This window comes from Moschus berezovskii, chromosome 24, assembly GCF_049115385.1.
Source record: "Moschus berezovskii isolate FMDL1 chromosome 24, NW_MosBer_1.0, whole genome shotgun sequence".
NCBI classification, from domain to species: domain Eukaryota; kingdom Metazoa; phylum Chordata; class Mammalia; order Artiodactyla; family Moschidae; genus Moschus; species Moschus berezovskii.
In genome coordinates, this window is record NC_142483.1 from 3,402,150 (window position 1) to 3,429,136 (window position 26,987).

The 26,987-nt window shown below is 42.2% G+C and overlaps 1 protein-coding gene across 14 annotated transcripts in view; it reads left to right on the forward strand.

Moving 5' to 3' along the window:
• The window catches only part of NR2C2 (nuclear receptor subfamily 2 group C member 2), a 108,295-nt gene that overhangs the window by 11,938 nt on the left and 69,370 nt on the right, over positions 1–26,987 (forward strand). For 11 of the 14 annotated variants that reach the window (XR_016036255.1, XM_088831961.1, XM_088831960.1 and 8 more), the window contains one exon: positions 2,989–3,072. The exons of the other annotated variants lie outside the window; for them this stretch is intronic. Coding sequence is in view for 10 of the 11 variants with exons in the window: in XM_088831961.1 (XP_088688087.1) it covers positions 3,013–3,072 (60 nt within the window). In the remaining variant the exon portion in view is untranslated. The remainder of the gene's footprint in view (positions 1–2,988; positions 3,073–26,987) is intronic. 14 annotated transcript variants of the gene reach the window in all.

The window sequence follows — 26,987 nt, forward strand, 5'->3', positions numbered from 1 at the left end:
TTGTGCCGGAGAACAGGGAACGTAGAAGCACATCCTCACAGGGAGGCTCAAGACGTGGCCCAGGTGTCATTGCAGACTAGTGAGGAAAGCTTAGATTGTTCCATAAATGGGGTTGAAAATTGATTATCCGTATTTGAAGAAAATTCATCGGGCCCTTTGTCTACCTCTGACTCAAGAGTTAATTTGCAGATGGATTGAGAACTTAAACGTGAGAGACTTAAACATATTCAAATTAGGCTTGTGACTTTGGGGTAGAACAGAATTTTCATAAATAAAAGTACAAACTGTCAAGAAAAAGAAATTCAGCCTTATGAAACTTAGGAACTTGCGTTCATCGAAGACACCATAAAGAAAGCAAGCAGATGAGCTGCAGAGTAGAAGTTATTTATCGTTTATATAATCATCAAAGGATTAATGTGCAGAATGTTTAGCGTTTCTAAACTCAGCAGCTAACTGCTACTTCTCTGAGACCTACTGTCTGTAATCAGCAGTCACTAGCAGTATCTTGGGACCCCCTGAGCCGTATTTGAGGTTGATCAGTCCTGCAAATTTAGTGTTCAAGTGAGTCACTACAGAAAGGTTTCTATCAGACAGTCACCTGTAAAATCCTTTTCACCTCATATCTTGGAGGTTCACGCACCTCTTTTAGGGAAACCTGGTAGAAAAGTATGCCTTTCTAATACGCTGTTACTTCTCTACTCTCATACTTATGATGTTTCCCTAACACTATTTTTTTAATACTCAAGTTCATGTATTTCTTGCATCAAAATGCAGTTGACAGCAACAGAAATGCTAGTAACACCTCAAAGTGTTACAGTCACAGCTGCATGTTTGGATTTTATTTCTTAATGTATCTATTTAGATTTTATTTCTTAATGTAGTATATCTGTTTGCTATCTTTATCCATCTGATTGCTTAGAGAGCTCTTTGGTTTTGAGGAAAAAGGAGCTCCAGTCTTTCACATGCAGTAGTTCTGTTCTCATCAAGTTGATTTCTGGTACATGTGAAGTCATTATTTTTTCCTCTGTCTCTTATTAGTTGGAACCAGACTGTAAGTAGGGGAAGAGACAAGAGTGTTTCTCAAAGCTTTTTCTTGTAGAAACAAAGAGGAGTAAACAAATGTTAAAAGTCTTGGCTACTTATTAAAAGAATAAATAATCAGAAACACTTCCTCCCTCGTCTTGGACCTGATCGTGTTCTATGAAGACGATCCATTGACACTGGTGACCTGGGGTCATTGTCAAGGTCGGTGTAACACCTGCTCTTACAGGACAGTGATCCTTGAAGTCAGGGGGCATTCTTCTCTTATTTGTCATGGTTTCATTCTCCCATCTCTTATTTTGGTAATTAAATAATCTGAAGGGGAATTAGTGATAACAGAAGTGGTGGCTGTCTAATAGTGGATAGAATAATATAGAAGGTTACCAGAGTGAAAAAGTTCTATAGACATCAGTGCTTAAAGTAACACTTTAGGTGAAAACTATAGGAAAGTGTTCTGTAAAGGTGCATTGCAGAATATTCAGTGACTGAGGGGTGGCCAGGCATATGGACTGTATGTGCATTTTGTGAACTACACACTTGATAGCACCGTATAGATTTTATGTGTGAATGCTGAGAATAAGTCACACAAGAGCTTTAAATTCCTGTTAATCATTGATCTGTGCAGTCAGTAATGAACTCTGTCTTGTCCAGAAGGTGGGTCCAAAGTGGAGCCCCTTTATCCTAGGTTCACTGTGGCAGAGTTATTGGAAAGGGTTTAGGGACTACTCAGGGTTTCCTTTGGAGAAGGCAATGGCACCCCACTCCAGTACTCTTGCCTGGAGAATCCCAGGGATGGGGGAGCCTGGTAGGCTGCGGTCCATGGGGTCACTAAGAGTCAGACACGACTGAGCGACTTCACTTTCACTTTTCACTTTCATGCCTTGGAGAAGGAAATGACAACCCACTCCAGTGTTCTTGCCTGGAGACTCCCAGGGATGGCAGAGCCTGGTGGGCTGCCTTCTAGGGAGTCGCACAGAGTCGGACACTACTGAAGCGACTTAGCAGTGGCAGGGTTTCCCTGATGGCCCAGAGGGTAAAGAATCCACCTGCAGGGCAGGAGGTCCCCTGAAGAAGGGAATGGCTACTCACTCCAGTATTCTGGCCTGGAGAATCCCATGGATAGAGGAGCCTGGCAGGCTACAGTCCATGGGGTCGCAATGAGTCAGACACGACTGAGTGACCAACACGTCGAGACCCCTCAGGGGAGCGTTGCTGCATGACCTGAATACAGGGTCAGTCTCAGCAAGGTGCCTGCACTCCAGTGCTCCTGACCCAGGAGACTAGCACGTGTTGGGTCTTTAGATGATCTTCCTCAATTTTGAGGCAAATGATGGCATAATTTTTCTAGTAACATAAAGCTGAACTATTTGCGTTTCTAATTTAATGAGGACTGAAGAATATAAATTGATAAATTTGTGGGAACATGTTCTTAGCCCACTTTAGTAATGTAGTGCTTACTGCTTTTGTCAGTGTTTGCTTTTTAACTCCTGAGTGAGGTGTGTTAGTACTTGGCGGGGCTTTGCTCCTTGCTTGGTCACTAGTAACGGAAGCATAGTTGCTGACAGCAGTCTCGTGCTCTGTCTGGAAGTTGACCTTACCAGCTTTCTCGGATAGCCACCTTCGCATTCAGCACACTGTGACACGGGGCCATCCAAATAGATGGTGGTGGTTCCCACCTGCCTGAGAGATGAACCAAGCTGTTACAACCCAAGAGACCTGATAAAGTTCCAAATTCATCTTTGTGTTTTCCAGTGGGGAGTCTTGTCCCCAGACTGAAGTGTTGCTACTAATCAATATTGGTACCTGTGATTGGAGAAGCTGGTTAGCTTGTGGTCTGAGGACAAAACCTGCACCAGACAGTAGCAAAGGAGAATTTTGTTTACTGATGTTTTTCAAGGAGGCTGGTTTCTGCCCACCTGATGGAAGTCGCTGCATCTTTCCAAACAGGTTCTCTAATGGTCTTGCTTCACCATGGCTACAAATGCGGAGGGGCTGGTGCAGCACAGAGTGGGGACCCGGCAGGTGGCTGAGGTGAGTGACGGCGGCTGGCTCACCAGCTGGCACTCTTGCTCTTACAGCAAAAGTACATCAGTGTGCGCCGCCCTTTGAAATGGTCCCGATGGAGTCAGCATGCGATCCAAATCCAGAGCAGGATGCTGCCGTTGAAGACGAGTTAAAACCACAAGAACATTGACTCCTCAAGTTCCTTTGCATGAATAGGGTGGCCTAAATCCCATGGATGGAGGAGCCTGGTAGGCTGCAGTCCGTGGGGTCGCTAAAGGTCGGACACGACTGAGCGACTTCACTTTCACTTTTCACTTTCACACATTGGAGAAGGAAATGGCAACCCACTCCAGTGTTCTTGCCTGGAGAATCCCAGGGACGGGGGAGCCTGGTGGGCTTCCGTCTGTGGGGTCACACAGAGTCGGACACGACTGAAGTGACTTAGCAGCAGCAGCAGCAGCTGCATACGATAAGGTGACTTTAAAGATTTTACCTTGAACAAAAACTCAAAGGGTTTGATGCTTGTCAGGCTTGTGAAAGTATAGTTTCAAGTCCCAGGCTCTTAGTTTCTTGCATGTTTGATAGTCTTAATACCATGTGTGGTGGGGGGTGGATTCTGTGCAGTCCACAGTCACTGTTGACCTTCTGCCCTGTCCTGCTGAGTGACTCAGTGGTAAAGAATCCGCCCGCCAGTGCAGGAGGCTCGGGTTCCATCCCTGGTTCGGGAAGATCCCTGGGGAAGGAAATGACAACCCACTCCAGTATTCTTGCCTGGGAAATCCCACGGACAGAGCAGCATGGCGAGCTCCAGGCCATGGGGTCACAAAGAGTCGGACAGACTTAGTGACTAAACAATAAGAAATGTGGAGGTGAGTGAGCCATTAGTCTTACCTTTAGTGTTCCTGGGGTCTGGTTAAGGAGTAATTATAAAATGGTAAGACATAGAACTCCATGTATGGAGGGTAGTCCTGGAGGCTGTCTTGCACTGCAAGTAATCGTTTGTTAGACCCCAGGAGGCAGGGTTGAAACCTGGCAGGTGCTGACGGGGCTTCTTAAGTCAGAAACCTGTACAAAGACAGGGTGGAGACATGAAGTCCCTTGGTCTGGGCAGGCAACTCAAGGTGTCCAGGAGGGAAGTGGGGCCAGATCGTCTCACTCTGCCATCCCTCCACAAGGACTTCAGTCCTCAGCAACCTTCTGAGGTTGATACGATCGCTAAAAGTGAAGGTGAGGAAAGCAAGGCTCAAAGAAGTAATCGGTCAAGGGCACACTGACCCTGTTGTGTTTCACTTCTTCCAAAGCTCCTCGTGTAGACCATGCTTCGTGCTTCTAATTGGAGCCATTGGAAGGATTCAGAGTTATATTTTTGAGCCACTAATCATATTCCTAGAGTGAAGAAGCAGATTTACAGAAGAATGGACATTTAAAGAAAGGATTTTTTAAAATAAAAAATAAGTACACACATGCCAGCTTAAATCAGTAAAAATGGTGAGCAGATTTTTCAGATTTTCGATAAACCATTAATTTTAAGGTGACAATATAATCATCCCTCTCGCCCAGCAAATCATCGGGTCAGTTCAGTCACTCAGTTGTATCCCACTCTTTGCGACCCCATGGACTTCCCTGTCCATCACCCACTCTCAGAACTTGCTCAGACTCATGTCCATCAAGTCAGTGATGCCATCCAACCATCTCATCCTCTGTCGCCCCCTTCTCCTCCTGCCTTCAATCTTTCCCAGCATCAAGGTCTTTTCTAATGAGTTGGCTTTTACATCAGGTGGCCTCAGTATTGGACCTTCAGCAAATCATGATTAAATCATGTCCTTTAACCATCAACAAATCATGGTTAGTGTTAACTGAAGATGAAAACAGATTTCACAGATTTCTCAATATATATTTTTTAAAGAGCTACAGAGCTGTGAAAATATCAGAGTTAAAATGCTTGTGTTTATTTGTTGCATTAGTTTGTGATAGGAACAGTTATCTTGAAAATCATTGTTGGCTTTTCAAATATTTCGGGTTATTTTGCATTTAATACAGTTTCCAGTTGACACAGACTTGGAGACTAGTATATGGATCACTGCCTTAAGAAGTCATCATTACCTCTTATGGGAAGAGGTTAGTGACCTATAGTAACTTCTAGGATAATATAAGCTTTGTGTATGTATTCTGAAATTTTCTGTCAGGTGCCTTATTGCCATGAGGAAATAAGGAATTTCATGTATTAATTTAGTGCAACTATTGATTCCGATGGCAAAAAGTACATTTTGTGGAGACTTCCACAATAATAGGAGGCATTATTAATTTGAAGAACAAAAGCAATCTTCCTATTTAATATTCCCTGTATTTCCATGATTATTTTGAAATTTTAAGCTTAATGACTTAAACTATTAACATACGGTAACTGTATAACATTAGGTCAGCCAAACGTGTGAGAAGCTTCAGGTCATCATTTTGTTGCTAAACAGTAATTGAGTGGGAATAAACTTTTTTAGTTCGGGGTTAATAGCAGTCGGCTTGGGATAGTTGTTTATTCGTTCAGCAGACGATGAAGGACCCCTTCCCTGCCTGTTGGCCAAAAGCCCATGCCGGTGAGTAACAGGCCTGCGGATCTGCTCCCCAGAGCTCTGTGGTAGGGATGAGGCATGAGACAGGCTGCCCTAGAGGGTAGGCTCTCCAGGGATCAGAAAGATGCGGGTTTAAATCCAGGCCCTGCCACTTGGCGTCTGTGACTGCCATGTGTCTCAGTTCCCTCATCTAGAAAATGGGAGTAGCAGTAGCGCCTATTATCTTATTGTGAGAAGTCATTGAAATAAAAACATGTAGGAAGCTTTAGCAGGTCCCTCCCTAGTGGCTCATATGGTAAAGAATCAGCCTAAAATGTGGGAGACCTGGGTTCAATCCCTGTGTTGAGAAGATCTCCTGGAGAAGGGAACGGCAACCCACTCCAGTATTCTTGCCTGGAGAATTTCAATTTCATGGACAGAAGAACCCTGTGGGCTATAGTCCGTGGGATCGCAAAGAATCGGACTGAGCAACTGACAGTTTCTTCTTTCTTTTCTTGCTTTTGCCGTATGAATGAGATACAGCAACATCGTCACTTATGTAAATGATTTTTTCCCAAGTTCTCAGAACAGTCTTTTTTTTTTTTGCTATAGACCAGAGAAATCACATTGCCAAAATGAACTAGGAAAGATGGATCATACAAAATAACAACTTGGGTGTACTATAATGTATTCAGATTTTTTCAGTTATTCAGAGAGTTTAATACAGTGGTCAAGAGTATAGACTCTGGAATGATAGCCTGGTTTAAATCCTGGCCCGGCTGCTTGCAGACTGTGTGACCTGTTTTTTGGAATTGTTATGAAGAATTGCTAACTCTTCTTTAAATGTCTGGTAGACTTCAGTATTGAAGCCATGTGGGCTTGGGGTTTTTTTGCAGGTAGTTTTTTAGTTCCTCATTTAGTCTTGTCACTAGTTATAGGTCTATTCATATTGTCTTTTTTTCTTGAGTCAGTTTCAGGAGTTTGTATCTTTTTGAGGGAAAAAAAGGTTGGTTAATAGGTATTGGAGAGGATGTGGAGAGATTGGAGACCTGTGTTATTGGTCATAATATAAAATAGTTCAGCCACTTTGGAAAACAACTTGGCAGTCCTTCAAAAAGTTAAACATGAAGTTACCATATGACCCAGCAGTTCCATTTCAGGCTGTATGCCCAAAAGCAATGAAAACATAAAAACATGCTCACCAGTGTTTATAGTAGTGTTATTCAAAATGGGCAACAGGTGGAAATAGTTAAATGTCCCACAACTGATAAATAGACAACAGTGCGGTGTATCTAAACCGTAGACTATTATTGAGCTATGAAAAGGAATGAGTTACTGATACATGCCATAGCATGGGTGAGCCTTGACCACATTATACTGAGTGAAAGAGACTAGTCACAAAAGACAGCATATTATTCCGTTCATGTGAAATGTCCAGAGCAGGGAACTCTGTAGAGATAGAAAGTAGATTATAGTGGTTGCCTCAGTCTGGGTATTGCAACTGATACCTTTTTGAGGTGTTGAGATTTTTCTGAAATTTACTGTGGTGAAAGGTTGCACGTACCTGTGTATATACTAAAAACCTTTGACTTGTACTCTTCAAATGGATAGAGTGTATGGTAGGTGGATTATATCTCAATAAAAACTGTTTTAAAACAATAACCCATAACAGCAACCAGATGCCACTACCAAAATTAGGGGGTATTTTCCAAAATAAAAAAACAGAAAAGAAAAAAACCTAAAAACTAAAAGGATTTGTGACTTCTGCTTTTTAATTAGAATTATATACTTTCCAAAACAGTAAAACTTGATGACATATGAGTTAAAAACAATAGTGTATATAGTTTGATTCCAGTTTTGTAAGGTATTTATAGTTAACATGTACCTGTCATTATATAATATAGTGTGCCTGGTATTATGCTTCAGCTCATTACCTCATTTAATACTTTGGTTAATACTATAAGGGAAACATTACTTTCCCCACTTTAAATAAGAGGAAACTGAGAGGTAGAGAGATTGCTTTGCCATATATGAGTAACTTCAGAGCCGACTTTCATAGGGCACAGTAGGTTCATATTCTATGAAAAACATTTTTTCCTCAGTTTTATTGTGATACAGTTTACATATAGTACTGTGTAAGGGGACGACAGAGAATGAGATGGCTGGATGGCATCACCAACTCGATGGACATGAGTTTGAGTGAACTCCAGGAGTTGGTGATGGACAGGGAGGCCTGGCGTGCTGTGATTCATGGGGTCGCAAAGAGTCGGTCGCAACTGAACTGAACTGAAGCTGTATATTAAAAAGCAGAGACATTACTTTGCCAACAAAGGTCCGTCTAGTCAAAGCTATGATTTTTCCAGTAGTCGTGTATGGATGTGAGAGCTGAACTGTAAAGAAAGCTGAGCACTGAAGAATTGATGCTTTTGAACTGTGGTACTGGAGAAGAATCTTGAGAGTCCCTTGGAGACTCCAACCAGTCAATCCTAAAGGAAATCAGTCCTGAATATTCATTGGAAGGACTGATGCTGAAGCTGAAACTCCAGTACTTTCGCCACCTGATGTGAAGAATTGACTCAATAGAGAAGACCCTGATGCTGGGAAAGATTGAAGGCGGGAGTAGAAGGGGATGACAGAGGATGAGATGGTTGGATGGCATCACCAACTCGATGGACATGAGTTTGAGCAAGCTGCAGGAGTTGGTGACAGACAGGGAAGCCTGGTGTGCTGCAGTCCATGGGGTCGTAGAGAGTCAGACGCGACTGAACTGACCTGCAGCTGTAAGGTGTGCATCGTAATGATTTGACGCATACATATCATGAAATGATTAGCACAGTAAGTTTAGGGATCATCCATCATCTTACATAGATACAAACCAAAAGAAAAAATAAATATTTTTTCCGCATGATGAGAACTCTTAGGTTTTACTACTCTTGTTTACAACTATCATATATAACATTAAGCAGTGTTAATTATGTTAATCATGTTCTGAGTTACATTCCTAGCGTGCATTTATCTTATGACTGGAAGTTTGTTCCTTGTGACCACCTGCCTCCAGTTCCCCTTTCCTGCACCTCTGACAACCACAGATCTGATCTCTGTGTGTGTGTACGTGTGTTTTGAGCTGTAGTTGACCCACACACCGTGCACCTAGTGCACAGCATCATGATTCAGTATTTATATATATACATTACAAAGTGACCCCCACAGTGGCTTCATTTTTAAAAATACCCTAAATGCTAAAATGCATTTTTAGTTTTCTTGCATATGGGCAATTTTCTTTATACCTTCATTTTCCAAATTTTAATTGTAACACATTGTAAAGTCAATAACTCTTATTTAAAGAAAGTAAAACTATTCTTTCGTGGTCACAGTGTCATAGGCATGGCTAGATCCAGGCTTCTTCTAAATGTGTGTGCTATAGAATTGCCTGTGACATTTGATAAAGAACATGGGTTAATTTTTTTAAAGGGGATGGTTGGCAGTTGAGAGTTTGTAGCTGAAACAGTGGGAGGCGGAATCATGTGTAACAGTAGCATTAGTCTTACTTTTCCTATCTTTGAAATGGAAGATTTCAAAGTCACCACTGAGAAAACAGCCAAATTCTTATGACCCTATTCCTTCTTTGATCATCAGGACTTGCATCACTATTGCAGAAAACTTCACACTTCTCAGGGAATGTTTAAGAACCTAGGGCACTCCCTATACTTGGAAAAAACTCACTATTGGCAAGACTACATTCTTAAGTGGAAGAAAGCAAAGCTCATTGCTTTTTTTTAGGTTTTCAGTGTCCTGAAAAGACACAACTCGTTACATTTTGTTATTCTGCCCTCTTACAAACTAGCATTTAAGTTTTCATTTTCTTATAGTATGTATACATCCATTTTCTTGTAGTATGTATACATTGATTTAAATGTCGGCCAATATTTTGTTTGGCTTGAAAAAGAACAGGAAGCTTCTGAACCACCCCCACCCCTTCCTTAACCTCAAGTCTCTAAATTTTATTTCTTCTGGTATTTAACTCCTTATTCTAAAAGTATCTTTACTTTGCCTTTTTTTTTTTTTAATCCATGTTTGCTGCTGCTGCTGAGTCACTTCAGTCGTGTCCGACTCTGTGTGACCCCTTAGACAGAAGCCCACCAGGCTCCCCCGTCCCTGGGATTCTCCAGGCAAGAACACTGGAGTGGGTTGCCATTTCCTTCTCCAATGTGTGAAAGTGAAAAGTGAAAGTGAAGTCGCTCAGTCGTGTCCGACCCTCAGCGACCCCATGGACTGCAGCCTACCAGGCTCCTCCATCCATGGGACTCTCCAGGCAAGAGTACTGGAGTGGCTAGGACTGCCCTATTTGGGAGAGAGGTTTTTTTTAAATTGTGGTAAAATAGAAAATGTAAAATTATAACCATTTTGAGTGTACTGTTCTGTGACATTGCTTACATTGTTATATAACCATTACCACTACCTGTCTTCAGAACTTTTCACCTCTCCAGACTGAAACTCTCTACCCCTCACCGTTTTTTAAACTCTGTAACCTTTGCTGCTGCTAAGTCACTTCAGTCGTGTCCGACTCTATGTGACCCCATAGACGGAAGCCCACCAGGCTCCCGTCCCTGGGATTCTCCAGGCAAGAACATTGGAGTGGGTTGCCATTTCCTTCTCCAGTGTGTGAAAGGGAAAAGTGAAAGTGAACACACTTACTAACTATTGTCTCCTCCCCTCTACCCTGGCAGTATTTTATTCTTTTTGATGCTGTTGCAAATGGAATTATATACTTAATTTGGGTTTTTTTTGGAGCATCATTGTTATTTGTGTAGAAGTGCACCTGATTTTTATGCATTGATTCTATATCCTGCAACTTTGCTGAATTTGTTTATTTTACCAGATGCGTGTGTATGTGAGAGAGAGAGATCGAGGTTTTTCTGTGTGGAAGATCATGTCATCTGTGTACGTACTCCCTTCAGTTCAGTTCAGTCGCTCAGTCGTGTCCGACTCTTTGTGACCCCATGAATCACAGCACACCAGGCCTCCCTGTCCATCACCAGCTCCCGGAGTTCACTCAAACTCATGTCCATCGAGTCGGTGATGCCATCCAGCCATCTCATTCTCTGTCGTCCCCATCTCCTCCCGCCCCCAATCCCTCCCAGCATCAGAGTCTTTTCCAGTGAGTCAACTTGTCACATGAGGTGGCCAAAGTATTGGAGTTTCAGCTTTAGCGTCAGTCCTTCCAATGAACACCCAGGATTGATCTCCTTTAGAATGGACTGGTTGGATCTCCTTGCAGTCCAAGGAACTCTCGAGTCTTCTCCAGCACCTCTGTTCAAAAGCATCAATTCTTCGGCGATCAGCTTTCTTCACAGTGCAACTCTCACATCCATACATGACCACTGGAAAAATCATAGCCTTGACTAGACGGACCTTTGTTGGCAAAGTAATGTCTCTGCTTTTTAATATGCTGTCTAGGTTGGTCATAACTTTCCTTCCAAGGAGTAAGCGTCTTTTAATTTCCTGGCTGGACTCAGCATCCGCAGTGATTTTGGAGCCCAGGAATATAAAGTCTGACACTGTTTCCACTGTTTCCCCATCTATTTCCCATGAAGTGATGGGACCAGATGCCATGAACTTTGTTTTCTGAATGTTAAGCATCAAGCCAACCTTTTCACTCTCCTCTTTCACTTTCCTCAAGAGGCTTTTTAGTTCCTCTTCACTTTCTGCCATACTTTGCGACCTCATGGACTGTAGCCTGCGAGGCTCCCCTGTCCATGGAGATTGTCCAGGCAAGAATACTGGAGTGGGTTGCCATGCCCTCTTTCAGGGGATCTTCCCAGCCCAAGTCTCCTGCATTGCAGGCAGATTCTTTACTGGCTGAGCTACCAGGGAAGCCCCATGTCATCTGTGAATAGAGAAAATTTTACTTCTCCTTTTCAATTTGGATGTCTTGTGTTTATTTTTCTTGCCTAATCATTCCAGCTGGAACTTCCAGCATGTTGACTGGAAGAGGTGAAAGCAATCATCCTTGGCTTCCTGACCTTAGAGAAAGATTTTCAGTATTTCATCACAGAATGTGATATTAGCTGTTATATGACATTTATTATGTTGAGATAGTTTCCTGCTGTTACTAGTTTGTTGGATGTTTTTGATATAAACAGGTATTGAGTTTTGTTAGGAATGAACCCCCTTGGGCTTCCCAGATGGTGCTAGTGGTAAAGAATCTGCCTGCTGATGCAGGAGACGTGTTGGAGGTGAGGGTTCAATCCTGGGGTTGGGAAGATCCCCTGGAGGAAGAAATTGCACACTACTCCAGTGCTGGAAAATTCCAAATGCAGTGGAGCCTGGCAGCTACAGTCCATGGGGCTGCAAAGAGCTGGACATGACAGAGCATTCAAACCCCATTCAGTCATGGTGTGTAATCTTTTTAACATGCTGCTGTTATCACTTTGCTGGAATTTTGTTGAGGCATTTTACATTGGTATTCATAAGGGATATTGACCTATAGTATTCTTGTCTTCAGTCTTTGCCTAACTGGTATCAGGGCAGTGTTGGCTTCATAGAATGAGTTTGGAAGTGTTCCCTCCTCTTCAGTTTTTTGTAAGAGTTTGAGAAAAACGGTGTTAATTCTTCAGATGTTCAGTAGAATTTAGTAGGACAGGGCCGGGTTTTTTGAGGAGTGGGGAGGCTTCATTACTGATTCAGTCTTACTAGTTCTAGGTCTACTCAGATTTTCTGTTTCTTCATGATTCAGTCTTGGTATGTTCCATGTTTCCAGGGATTTGTCTGCTTCATCTAGGTTATCCAGTGTGTTGGTATACAGTTGTGTACAGTACTTGCTTAGAATCCTTTTTATTTTTGTAAAATCAGTGATAAGTTTTCTACAGCTTCTCTACCATATTGGAGATACTAGGAATTAAAATATTATCACAGATACTTCCTAGTATCTCCAATAGAGTTGTAGAACTCTCTGAATACTGTTTTTCATACAAGTACATCAGAGGAATTTTCAGTTTCCTTTATTTTCCTGTGAAAACATTCCTCCTAAAGTCCTCTGACCTCCTGCTCCAGCCCTTACTGATTGCTTTTTAAGCCAGCTGCACACACAGCTGTCATCCTTTATTTCTCTCTTGTTTGGGATTCTTTCCTTGAGTTCATGTTTTTTTCCTTTTTTTAAAAAATAACATGCTCCAATAACTTCCTAAGAAAGAGTGCATCAGAAGTGAATTGTTTTTAGATCTTAGATATCTAGATGTGTCTTTATTTACACCACATGCTTGAGTGATAGTTTGATGGAGATAGAAATCTAAGTGGAAAATGTTTTACTTCAGAATTGCGAAGCATCATTTTATTGTCTTCCAGCTTTGAGAAGCCATTTACGTTCTTGATCTTTGTACGAGTCTCTCTCCCTTTTTCTTTCTTACCTTTTCTGTTCCCTTCCTCCATTGTTAAGATCCTTTCTTCCTCCCTGTTCTGAAATTTCACAGTAATGTCTCTTAGTGTAGTTATTTTTTCATACATTGTACTAGGCACTCAGAGGGTCCTTTCGATCTAGAAACTTGTGACCCCCTGTTGAAATTGTTTGACACTAGTTCTGTGATCGCTTCTTTCCTCAGTACTTTTCCAGTCTCTTTCCAGAACTCCTCATTAAGTGGATACTGGAACTCTCCAACTAATCCTCTCATTTCCTCTTCTTTTATCTCCTGTTTCCAGCTTCCTACTGCTTCCACTTTTGGAGAGACTTCCTGACTTAGATCTGTCTTCAGCTCTCACCAGTTGCTTGAACGTACTGTTTAACCTTGCTGCTCCAACCATCAGATGGGGTTAATGATGGTACTTACTGTGGAGGGTTATCGTTCAGAGCTAGTGTCTAGAGCGTGACATATAGTAATAATACATGGCAGCAGTCAGTGCCCAGCTCCTGTTGCTGGGTACAATTTTGTTTTCTTCTTTGCTGTCTTATTTTCATTTTAGGAATTTTTTTCCTGGTTTTCTCTTACAGCAACTTTTTTCTTTTATTTTCCTTTCTTGATTGAAATTTTATTGGTTGTTTTTGAGGATCAGTACACAGATATTTCAGTTTGTACACAATTTGTAACATAAATGTATGGAGCATCTGAAAAACCGCATAGTTGGGAGTTATATTAAGAGGATATCAAACGCCAGTATTTTCAAATGTTGATAAACTGTAACTGGAGTTACATTGTCAGTCCCACTGATTGACAAATTAATATCTGTGATATTCAGATTTTCAGTCTTTCACAGCATATTAACAGTTAGTAGGAAAATGGACAACCATGACCAAAGGAGTTAGAGAGAGCAGGCACTTCTAACCGGCAGAGCCAAGATCAAGGAGTTGTTTTCTTGAGGAAACAGTTTTACTGGAAACAAAATGAGAACAGAAATAATTTTAAATGTTAAAGGCATATTAAGTGCACAACTGAGGCTCCCAAGTTGTCGTTTGGTATGCTTTATATAATAGGAATTGACTAGTTTTCTGTGGTTATGATTTCAGTGTGTCTGCCCTCTGATGCCCTCTCATGAACAGTATGAAAAGGCAAAATGGTAGGATACTGAATGAGGAACTCCCAGGTTGGTAGCTGCCCAATATACTACTGGAGATCAGTGGAGAATAAATCCAGAAAGCGTGAAGGGATGGAGCCAAAGCAACAACAATACCCAGTTGTGGATGTGACTGGTGATAGAAGCAAGGTCCAATGCTGTAAAGAGCAATATTGCATAGGAACCTGGAACGTTGGGTCCATGAATCAAGGCAAATTGGAGGTGGTCAGACAGGAGATGGCAAGAGTGAACGTCGACATTCTAGGAATCAGTGAACTAAAATGGACTGGAATGGGTGAATTTAACTCAGATGACCATTATATCTACTACTGTGGGCAGGAATCCCTTCAAAGAAATGGGAGTAGCCATCATAATCAACAAAAGAGTCTGAAATGCAGTGCTTGGATGCAATCTCAAAAAAGACAGAATGATCTCTGTTCGTTTCCAAGGCAAACCATTCAGTATTACAGTAATCCAAGCCTATGCCCCAACCAGTAGTGCTGAAGAAGCCAAAGTTGAACGGTGCTATGAATACCAACCAGACCTTTTAGAACTAACACCCGAAAAAGACGTCCTTTTCATTATAGGGGACTGGAATGCAAAAGTCGGAAGTCAAGAAACACCTGGAGTAACAGGCAAATTTGGCCTTGGAGCACAGAATGAAGCAGGGCAAAGGCTAATAGAGTTTTGCCCAGAGAACGCACTGGTCATAGCAAACACCCTCTTCCAGCAACACAAGAGAAGACTCTACACATGGACATCACCAGATGGTCAACAGCGAAATCAGATTGATTATATTCTTTTCAGCCAAAGATGGAGAAGCTCTATACAGCAAAACAAGACCAGGAGCTGACTGTGGCTCAGATCATGAACTCCTTATTGCCAAATTCAGACTTAAATTGAAGAAAGTAGGGAAAACCACTAGACCATTCAGATACGACCTAAATCAAATCCCTTATGATTATACAGTGGAAATGAGAAATAGATTTAAGGGACTAGATCTGATAGAGTGCCTGATGAACTCTGGATGGAGGTTCCTGACATTGTACAGGAGACAGGGATCAAGACCACCCCCATGGAAAAGAAATGCAAAAAAGCAAAATGGCTGTCTGGGGAGGCCTTACAAATAGCTGTGAAAAGAAGGGAAGCGAAAAGCAAAGGAGGAAAGGAAAGATATAAGCATCTGAATGCAGAGTTCCAAAGAATAGCAAGGAGAGATAAGAAAGCCTTCCTCAGTGATCAGTGCAAAGAAATAGAGGAAAACAACAGAATAGGAAAGACTGGAGATCTCTTCAAGAAAATTCGAGATACCAAGAGAACATTTCATGTAAAGATGGGCTCAGTATTGTATGGACCTAACAGAAGCAGAAGATATTAAGAAGAGGTGGCAAGAATACACAGAAGAACTGTACAAAAAAGATCTTCACGACCAAGATAATCACGATGTTGTGATCACTCGCCTAGAGTCAGACATCTTGGATTGTGAAGTCAAGTGAGCCTTAGAAAGCATCACTACGAACAAAGCTAGTGGAGGTGATGGAGTTCCAGTTGAGCTATTTCAAATTCTGAAAGATGATGCTGTGAAAGTGCTGCACTCAATATGCCAGCAAATTTGGAAGACTCAGCAGTGGCCACAGGACTGGAAAAGGTCAGTCTTCGTTCCAATCCCAAAGAAAGGCAATGCCAAAGAATGCTCATACTGGCGCACAATTGCACTCATCTCACACACTAGTAAAGTCATGCTCAAAATTCTCCAAGCCAGGCTTCAGCAATACGTGAGCCATGAACTTCCAGATGTTCAAGCAGGTTTTAAAAAAGGCAGAGGAAACAGAGATCAAATTGCCAACATCCGCTGGATCATGGAGAAAGCAAGAGAGTTCCCGGAAAACATCTATTCTGCTTTATTGACGATGCCAAAGCCTTTGACTGTGTGGATCATGATAAACTGTGGAAAATTCTGAAAGAGATGGGAATACCAGACCACCTGACCTGCCTCTTGAGAAACCAGTATGCAGGTCAGAAAGCAACAGTTAGAACTGGACATGGAACAACAGACTGGTTCCAAATAGGAAAAGGAGTACATCGAGGCTGTATATTGTCACCTTGCTTATTTAACTTATATGCAGAGTACATCATGAGGAACGCTGGGCTGGAAGAAGCACAAGCTGGAATCAAGATTGCTGGGAGAAATATCAATAACCTCAGATATGCAGATGACACCATCCTTATGGCAGAAAGTGAAGAGGAACTAAAGAGCCTCTTGAGGAAAGTGAAAGAGGAGAGTAAAAAGTTGGCTTAAAGCTCAACATTTAGAAAACAAAGATCATGGCATCTGGTCCCATCACTTCATGGGAAATAGATGGGGTAACAGTGGAAACATTGTCAGACTTTATTTTTCTGGGCTCCAAAATCACTGCAGATGGTGATTGCAACCATGAAATTAAAAGACGCTTACTCCTTGGAAGGAAAGTTATGACCAACCTAGATAGCATATTAGAAAGCAGAGACATTACTTTGTCAACAGAGGTCCATCTAGTCAAGGCTATGGTTTTTCCAGTAGTCATGTATGGATGTGAGAGTTGGACTGTGAAGACAGCTGATCGCCGAAGAATTGATGCTTTTGAACTGTGGTTCTGGAGAAGACTCTTGAGAGTCCTTTGCCCTGCAAGGAGATCAGTCCTGGGTGTTCTTTGGAAGGACTGATGTTAAAGCTGAAACTCCAGTACTCTGGCCACCTCATGTGACGAGTTGACTTACTGGAAAAGACTGATGCTGGGAGGGATTAGGGGCAGGAGGAGAAGGGGACGACAGAGAATGAGATGGCTGGATGGCATCACCGACTCTATGGATGTGAGTTTGTGTGAACTCTGGGAGTTGGTGATGGACAGGGAGGCCTGGCGTGCTGTGATTCATGGGGTTGCAGAGAGTCGGACACGACTGGGCAACTGAACTGAACTAATAGGAAATGAAAAGTACCCCCACCTGTGGCATGTTGAGCTGACACCCGAGACAGTCAAAGCGTCCTGCACTCAATATTCTGCTATTTTCAGGTTGTATCGAAAAATAAGCAACAGCAGATGATTCACCACTCAAAAAAAAAACAAAAACATTTACCATTGAAAGATTGTATATGGTGGGATTCCCTCCTTAAAAATGTTTCTGGAACTTTTTGTTTTTTCTAATCCCTGTGTTTACAAAATAGCTGTTAACTATTCCTCCACATTTCTTATGAAGTGAGACAGGGACCCCTAAGAATTGGTGTGTAAGGCCCCGCAGTGTTGGCCTCTTTCTGTCCCACTTCATCAGAGGCTGAGCTCTCCTCTCTCAGTTCTCCCAGTTTCTGCAGGTAAACCTTCTTTAGTTTCTTGCTTTTGGTGAGCCACTGTGGCCTGTTTCCCTTTGCTCCCCAATTCTTTTTTATGTTTTGTCTGAATAGTTATCCTTTCCCGTTTTGTCTTTGTTTCCACTTTTGCAGGAGCAGGTTTAGCTGAACAGGATGGAACTGTGTGGCAAATTTTACTTGTCTCATGGGTGCGGTAGTTTGTCCTTTTTTAGTGAGGGTAATAATTCCATTTTCTTTGTCTCTTTAGTTTTCTTTTGCTCCTTCCATAGATGCTGTTTTATCCAGATTCCTTTTTGTCTCTTTTAGTTCGTTTATTCTATAAGGAATATTTTTCTTAAATGGCTAATGATCCTTATTGTTGGCTCACATTTTTAAAATGAAGCTCTTAAAACTGAAAGCAAAAACAAATGTGTTTTGTACAGGAGTAAGTCTTGTCAGCCTTCAGTTTGATTTTACTTTGGGGTGATTAGATGGGCACCCACATACTTTGTTTGGAGAGTGCCCCAGATGTCACTATCCATAGGTTTCTTTTCTGGGTCTGTTCAGGTTTTCTAAGCAAGAACTCTTTAGTTTGGTGGCGGGTTCGGTGGTGGTGATGGGGGCACTTCATGCCTTGTCTGCAGTATTTTCAAAGCTGTGGTACAAGGTGAGGGTTTGAGGTTCAATACTTAATGTCCCTCATTGCACTCTGAAGAATGGGGCTCCCTCCTCACTGTGAAGATGTTTCTGTCTGGTTTGGGGCCTGGTGGCTCTGCTTTCCCCACAGGGAAATGAGGAGGAGGTGGTCCTGGGGTGAGTCACATAGCTGCATGACAGGTGTTCAGCCAGCCCCTGGTTTTCCACGTGTTTCTCAGCCCAGGCTTCTGTAGGACTGCGAGATCTAGTACTGAGCAGCCCTCCAGGGTTCTGGGGTGGAATTAGCTTATTTCTCATTAGTATTCCCCTCCAGAGTCATTTGGAGTTCGGCTTTGTTCTTTATGCTGAGTCAGTTTCCTCTCTACCATCTGCTTTCCGTCTTCCTAGAGTTTGTTAGTATTTGTGATCTGCTGTCATCTCCTTGACTACTAGTTTTGCCCTTGGGGATTTGTACTTTTTTTTTAATCCTTTACTCATACTTAAATGTGATGTGTTGAAGGAATAGAGATGATAAATGCCTGTATTTGCTATATTTAACTGGAAGTCAGGTAAAGTATTACTAGTAAATCAGATTACACTTGTTCACGGATAGACTTGAAGATGCTTCATAAATATCCATTCATCTATACAATGAGCATTTAATGAGTGCCTACTGTGTGCTCGGCCTCATTCTGGTTTTTAAGATACTCTCCTCACATGAAACCTCTATTCTATTAGGAAATAACCAACATCTAAACAAACAAAAATTGTTAGGAGAGCAGTAAGTGCTCCAAAGAGAAGTGAAAAGATAGAGATAGGAATAGAAAGAAGGGGTGGAGCGTCTAAGCACATTCAGGGAAGCCTTCTCTTAGAAGGTGACATTTTAAATGGAGACCTGAGTAACGTGAGAGGGGTTCATTTGTGAGTACTGGCGCGTGGCACCGGGTACCAGTCCAGGTACGGGAGAGGGAGCATGCTTGGCACAGTGGAGGAGTGTGAGGAGGCCTGTGCGGCAGGAGTGCACGGCAGTGGGGGTTGGGAGGATGGAAGTGGAGGGAGATGAGATGAGTTGCGTGGGCCGTGGGGGAGAATCTTTGTTTTTTTCTCTGTGTATTGGGGAGCCAGTGGAGAGTCTGAGCAGGAAATTGGCCTGTCTTTGAAGGTTGTCGCAGAAGCGTGCTGATTATGCAAACCAGCACTCAGACCCTGATCTGACAGACCAGTCTCTTCCTTGAGGATGGGTACTTTGAAGTGCTTCCCGCTTTGAAACCGTTGCTACCCATAGTCCCTGCTGTGGATGTACCTGTGTGGCCACATCTATAAGATATTACCCTGGTCTTGGTCTACAGCTGATTCAGCCAACCTGTATCCTTGGTGGACTGATTGAGCTGTTAAGATTCCTACTCTTTAAGAACTGGAAAGCGAGCATTTTTGTTTTTACATGAAATACGCGTTTCTGAAAAATCTTGTGTTCTCCACACTAAAAGTAATAGAACTTATAGAAAAAAAAGCATTCACAATGGCCCAGATCGCTAACAAAAATAATAATCCTAGTAAAAATGCTAATATAAGTAAGAAGACATTGCAAGTGAAAGTGAAGTCGCTCAGTTGTGTCGGACTCTTTGCGACCCCATGGACTGTAACCCACCAGGCTTCTCCGTCCATGGGATTCTCCAGGTAAGAATACTGGAGTGGGTGCCACTGCCTTCTCCAGGGGATCTTCCTGACCCAGGGATCGAACCCAGGTCTCGATGCTTCAACCAGGGAAGCCATTAAATTCCTCATAATCAACCATTAGAGTAAGCATAGGATTTTGTCTTGAAAACAAGGTGAAATTAGCTTTATGGTAGAGGATACAAGGGAGAGTTAGAGATGATGAATTATTGCACGAATGCATAAAGACTAGGGAGACCCATGCGGTGAGCTTTTCCAAGGCTCAGAGCACATGGCCAGAGTGAGACTGGGAAAGAGCGTGGTGTGAACAGGCCTCGTGCATGAGGCTGAATTCCTGTCGGTTTCGGTGCCAGTGTGCTTTGCATTCTGTGGTGTTTACACTGTGCTATAGAATAGAATGTGTTAAGGAATTGGAGGCAGTCACTTGTGAGTCATTGTGATTTCAACTCTTGTATCCCCACCATTTCTCTATTTACAGTTTTGTAGAATCAAAATCACATTACGGAAATAACCTTGGAACAGAACATACTTTGCTAACAGTGATACTGTTGAATCCTTACTGTGCACCAGGTATTGTTAAACTCTGTATGTGTTATCATTTTGCTTAATCTTAAGGTCTGTGAAATGGTGCTCTCACTTTTCATAGTTAAGACCCAGTAGATGCTGGGAGGGATTGGGGGCGGGAGGAGAAGGGGATGACAGGGAATGAGATGGCTGGATGGCATCACCAACTCGATGGACATGAGTTTGAGTGAACTCCGGGAGTTGGTGTTGGACAGGGAGGCCTGGTATGCTGTGATTCATGGGGTCACAAAGAGTCGGACACGATTGAGCGACTGAACTGAACTGAGAGAGTTAAATCGGAGAAGGCAGTGGCAGTCCACTCCAGTACTCTTGCCTGGAAAATCCCATGGATGCAGGAGCCTGGTAGGCTGCAGTCCATAGGGTCGCGAAGAGTCGGGCACGACTGAGCGACTTCACTTTCACTTTTCACTCTCATGCATTGAAGAAGGAAATGGCAACCCACTCCAGTTCTTGCCTGGAGAATCCCAGGATTGGGGGATCCTGGGGGGCTGCCATCTATGGGGTCACACAGAGTCGGACACAACTGAAGTGACTTAACAGCAGCAGCATAGAGTTAAATACATGTTTACTGGCACATGGTCAGTAAAAGGTTACATTAGACTCTGGAGTTAGAAGGTCATACAGTGTCAGGTCTTGAGTTGATGCTACATGTAAGCCCAGGTTGCTGGGGAACATAGAAGCAGAAAAAGCTAGTCCTCCAAGAGAAGCTAGAGAGCGATCAGACTCTCAGAAAAAATGCCAAGGAAACTGGTCAGGCAGCCTCAGAAAGATGGAGAGAGAAGCCTCCCCACAGCTCTCCACTCTGCAGATAGCGCGGTCATGCATCCTGAGAGACTGGGCTCTGTGAGCGTCCTTCCAGCAAGTATTCACCCGAGCAGGTTAGAGTGTCGTTTGTAACCAGTCACAGACAGAAGCACCCAGAACCTCCCAGTACTACTTGACATGTGTCCGGCATGTCACATTTCAGAGGTATACGCTGCAGTTTTCTGTAAGGAGATTAATTTGACTCATTTTCCCCATGAAATTGAGTAAGTTGCCTGTTGCGGTTCAAGCCCATGGCTCTCAGATACACATGCGGATTGGTTTTGGGTGGGGAAGGTACTGTGGAGAGAGGGGGAACGTCAGGAATGGGGGAAGAGGACTCCAGTTCCTTCATTTTCTCTTGGTCCAGCTATCACGTTCCATTGTGTAACTATCACGTCATGTATTTATTCTGCTGCTGGTAGACAGTGGGATTGTTGAAAGCGAAAGTGAAGTTACTTGTGTCCAACTCTTTGTGACCCCGTGGATGGTAGCCTACCATGCTCCTCCATCCATGGGATTCTCCAGGCAGGAATACTGGAGTGGGTTTCCATTTCCTTCTCCAGGGGAGCTTCCCCACCCAGGGGTCATTTGTCACTCCCCTTCTGGGAATGACAGGGTGAGGGTGACACTGGTGCCGTGTGTGTCTCTAGTGCATGTGTGCAGGTGCTTCTTTAGGCTCACGGCTGACACTGTAGGCTTGCTTGGTCATGAGGAGGCTCCTAGTCAGCTCCAGGAGGTCATACCGCACGGTCCTGTCCCATCAGCACTGGCTGGATGAGAATAACTGACGCTCCGCATTCCTGCCACTACATGGCAGGATCTCACCAGTCAGGTAGGTATGAAATTCTTGCCCAATATAGCTTTATGTCACCACATTTATTAATGACGTTGAACATGATTTATAGTTTTATGGGTGCCTCTTTTTTTGAAATTGTGTTCTTAATTGTATTTGTGTTTTCACTTTTCTCGTTAGTATGAATTCTTTATAGATTCATGATGTTAATCTTCTTTGCTTATATGTTTTGTGAGCATACTCTCAATTCATGGCTTACCTTTTTATTCTCTTCATGATATTGTATGTTCATCCGTCTTTTCCTTTGTAGTTTGCACTCTTTGTATCTTGTTTATGAAATTCATCCCTGCCCCACGGTTCAGTGGTTAAATTGTCTAGTGAAAATTTAGTTTTGCCTTTTAGAGTTTAGGTCTTTGGGCTTCCTGGAATTGACATTTAAGTGTCATATGAACTTTCATAATAAGCATCAAGTTTCCTTCACTTTGTTCTTTGCCTTTCAGATTGTTGTGAATATCTGTGGTCCTTTTGACCTTAAACATATATTTTAAAGTTAATTTGCTAGGTTATGCATATAAGAAACAAAAAGCCTGTTGACTGTTTAAAATTGGAATTGCATTTGCTTCATGAATGAATTTAGAGAGAACTTATATGTTTTTTAAAATGATTTTATTTTTGGCGGTGCCAGATCTTTGTTGCTGTGCAGGCTTTTTCTCCAGTTGTGGCAAGTGGGGGCTCCTCTTGTTGCAAAGCATGGGCCTCAGTAGTTGGCAGCTCCTGGCTCTAGAGCACCGGCTCAGTAGTTGTGGCACATGGGCTTAGCTGCTCTGTGGCACGTGGGATTTTCTTGGGACTAGAGATTGAACCCATGTTTCCTGCATTGGCAGGTGAATTCTTTATGAGCCACCAGGGAAGTCTGAAAAATTATATCTTGATGGCATGGAGTCTTATAATCCATAAACGTAGCAAATTCTTCCATTTATTTAGGTTTTTAATTTTTCTGCTGAAATGCAGCATAATTTTCATTTCATTTGTTTCCCAATACTTTATGTTCTTTGACACTATTTGAAAATAGCATACTAAAGTTTTATTTTCCAACTCTGCTGGTATATAGAAATGCAAGTGATCTTGTCTATAGATATGTTTTACATCCAGCAATCTTATTTTTTATAGGGATTGCCTTTTTTTAATTGATCTTATATTGGAGTGTAGTCAATAATGTGTTAGTTTCAGATGTACAGGAGGGTGATTCAGTTATGCCTATATATGTATCTCTTCTTTTTCAAATTCTTTTCCCATTTAGGTTATTGCAGAATATTGAGCCAAGTTCCCTGTCCTGTACAGTAGATACTTGTTGACTGTCTATTTTAAATACAGTGGTATGTACCTGTCAATCCCAGGCTCCCAATTTATTCCCCCTCGCACCTTTTCCCTTGGGTAACTGTAAGTTTGTTGGCCAAGTAATGGCTCTGCTTTTTATTATGCTATGCTGTCTAGGTTGGTCATAGCTTTTCTTCCAAATGGCATTATTTCATTCTATTTAATGGCTGAGTAATGTTCCATTGGATATATGTGCCACACCTTCTTTATCCATGCATCTATTGATGGACGTTTAGGTGGGTTCCATGTCTTGGTTATTGTAAACAGCACTGCAGTGAGCATTGGGGTACATGTATCTTCTCAAACCATAGTTTTCTCCAGATATATGTGCAGGAGTGGAGTTGCTGAGTCATATGTTAGCTCTATTTTAGGTTTTTAAGGAACGTCCGTACAGTTCTCCTCAGTGGTTATATCAATTTACATTCCCACCAACAGTGTAGGACAGTTCCCTTTTTCTCCACACCAGCTCCAACATTTACTGTTTGTAGACTTTTAATCACGGCCATTCTGATTGTTGTGAGTTGATACCTCATTGTAGTTCTGTTTGAAATTTTTTAAATTAACAATATTTGTTTTTAATTGAAGGACAGTTGCTTTGTAATATTATGTTGGCTTCCACCATATAGCAGCATGACTCAGTCATCGGTTACATGTGTCCCCTCCTTCTTGGACCTTGCTCCCACCTCCTGCCCCCGACTCCTGCCCTCTGGATTGTCACAGAGACCCAGTTTGAGCTCCCTGAGTCATCCAGCAAATCCCCACTGGCGTCTGTGTCACACGCAGAGCGCGTGTTTCCTGCCACTCTTCATTCATCCCCCTCTCCTTCCCCGTGCCGCCCCCACACGTCCACACCAGCACTGCCTCGCCAGACTTCCCGTATGTGCATTGATGCACGATACTTGGTTTCCTCTGTCTGACTGACTTCACTCTGTATACCCAGGCTCCAGGTTCACCCACCTCCCTGGGACTGAGTCAGACGCCTTTTTATGGCCTTGTAATATTCCGTCCTGTGTACGTAGCACGTGTTCTTTATCTGCTTACCTTTCGATGGACATCTCAGTTGCTCCCATGTCCTAGCTGTAGCAAATAGTGCTGCTGTGGACATAGGGGTGCATGTGTCTTTCTCAGTTATGGTTTTATCATGATGCCTGCCCAGTAGTGGGATTGTGGGGTCATGTGCTGGTTTTATTCCCAGTTTTTTAAGCAGTCTCCATACTGTTCTCCATAGTGGCTTTATCTATTTACAGCCCTACCAACAGTGCAAGAGGGTTCCCTTTTCCCCACACCCTCCATTCTGACCTGTGTGAGGTGATACCTCATTATAGTTTTGATTTCCATTTCTCTAATAATTAACGGTATTGAACGTCTTTTCATGTGTGTCTGAGCCATTGGTATGTTTTTGCAGAAATGTCTATTTAGGTCTTCTGGCAGTTTTTTCATTGTGTGTGTGTTTGTTTTATTTAAATATTGAGCCTCATAAGCTGTTTGTAAATTTCGGAGATTAATCTCTTATGGGTCACATGGTTTGCAGATGTTTTTTCCTGTTCTGTGGGTGGTTTTGTTTAGTTTATGGTTTCTTTTGCTATGCAAAAGCTTTTAGGTTTAATAAGGTCTTGTTTAAAGATTTTTTTGTTTTTATTTCCATAACTCTGGGAGAATTCTGTTAATTCTCATGGTTCCACTATATGTTCATGTTAATTTGTTTTCCAGCCCTTAGGTTTTGTCTTGCCTTTCTGTCCTGGCTGGAGCCTCCAGTGCAGAGTGCACAGAAGCGTCAGAGCAGGCAGTGTTGTCTCATTCCTCATCTCACAGGAATGCTTTCAACAAGGCGTGTTCTTCTGTTCCTAGTTAGAGAAAAACTTATACTCAGCAGGTGGTGGGTTTCCAATCACTTTTTAAAAATATACTAAAATGTGATATCTCTTTGAATCAGTGTGGTGAGTTTGATTTCTTGTAAACTCATCTTGATCCTGGGGTTTTGTTGTTCAGTCGCTAAGTTGTGTCCAGCTCTTTGAGACTCGGGACTTAGTGTGCCCTGCTACACGCTGCAGATTCTGGGCTTAATCCCAGTCCAGTCATGATTCGCACATACATTTAAATTCAGTTTGCTAATGTTTTGTTTAGGAACTTTCCATCTGTGTTCATGAGAAGACTGACTTAACGTTTTTTTAAGTTTTGTAATGAGAGTTATGCTAGCTTCCTAAAGTGAGTTGGAAGGAGAGCCCCTCCATTTCTACTTCTGTAATAATTGATGTAAAATTTAAACTATTTGGTCCTTCAGTGCTTATAGAACTCATCAGTAAAACTGCCAGGGCTTAGAAAGGTTTTAAACCACTGATATAATTTCTTTAATGGTTAAAAGGTTATTCAGATTTTTTTTTATTTGTAATTGACTTTCAGTTTTAGTAAGTTATGTTTTTCTAAGAATTTGACTTCAGGTTTTCACATTTATTGGCATATAGCTACTCAGACGGAGAAGGCAATGGCAAGCCACTCCAGTACCCTTGCCTGGAAAATCCCATGGATGGAGGAGCCTGGTAGGCTGCAGTCCGTGGGGTTGCTAAGGGTCGGACACGACTGAGCGACTTCACTTTCACTTTTCACTTTCACACATTGGAGAAGGAAATGGCAACCCACTCCAGTGTTCTTGCCTGGAGAATCCCAGGGAAGGGGGAGCCTGGTGGGCTTCCGTCTATGGGGTCACACAGAGTCGGACACGACTGAAGTGACTTAGCAGCAGCATTCTGACTGGTGTCAGGTGATACCTCATTGTAGTTTTGATTTACATATCTCTAATATAATTAGTGGTGTTAAACATCTTTTCAGGAGCTTTTTGGCCATCTGTATGTCGTCTTTGAAGAAATGTCCATTTCTTCTGCCCATTTTTTTGATGGAGTTGTTTTTGATATTGAGCTGCTTGAGTTGTTTTTATATGTTGAACAATAATCCCTTGTTGGTCACTTTGTTTGCAAATATTTTCTCTCATTCTGTGGGTTGTCTTTTCTGTTTGTGGTTTCCTTTGCTGTGCAGTAACTTTTATGTTTAATTAGGTCCCATTTTGTTTTTATTTTCATTGCTGTAGGAGGTGCATCCGTAAAGGTCCTGCTACAATTCATGTGGGAGTTTTCTACCTGTGTTTTCCTCTCAGAGTTTTACAGTATCTAGTCTTACATTTAGGTCTTTAATCCATTTTGAGTTTATTTTTTTGTAAGGTGTTAGAGAAAGTTCTAATTTCATCTTCTATATGTAGCTGACCAGTGTTTTCCACATCACTTATTGGTAAGATACTGTCTTTTCTCCATTGTTTACTTTTGCCTCCTCTGTCATAGATTATGTGACCATGGATGCCAGAGAGTGGGTTTATTTCTGAACTTTGTTTCCTGTAACATTGATTGTATTTCTGTTTTTGTGCCAGTACCATACTATATTTGATTACTGTAGCTTTGTAATATAGTCTGAAGTCAGGAAGCTTGATTCCTCCATCTCCGTTTTTCTTTCTCAAGATTGCTTTAGCAACTTGGAGTCTTTTCTGTTTAATAACAAATTGTAAAATTTTTTGTTCTAATTCTATGAAAAATGCTATTGGTAATTTCATAGGGATTGCATTGAATCTGTAGATTACTTTGGGTAGTACAGTCATTTTGACAATATTGATTGCTTG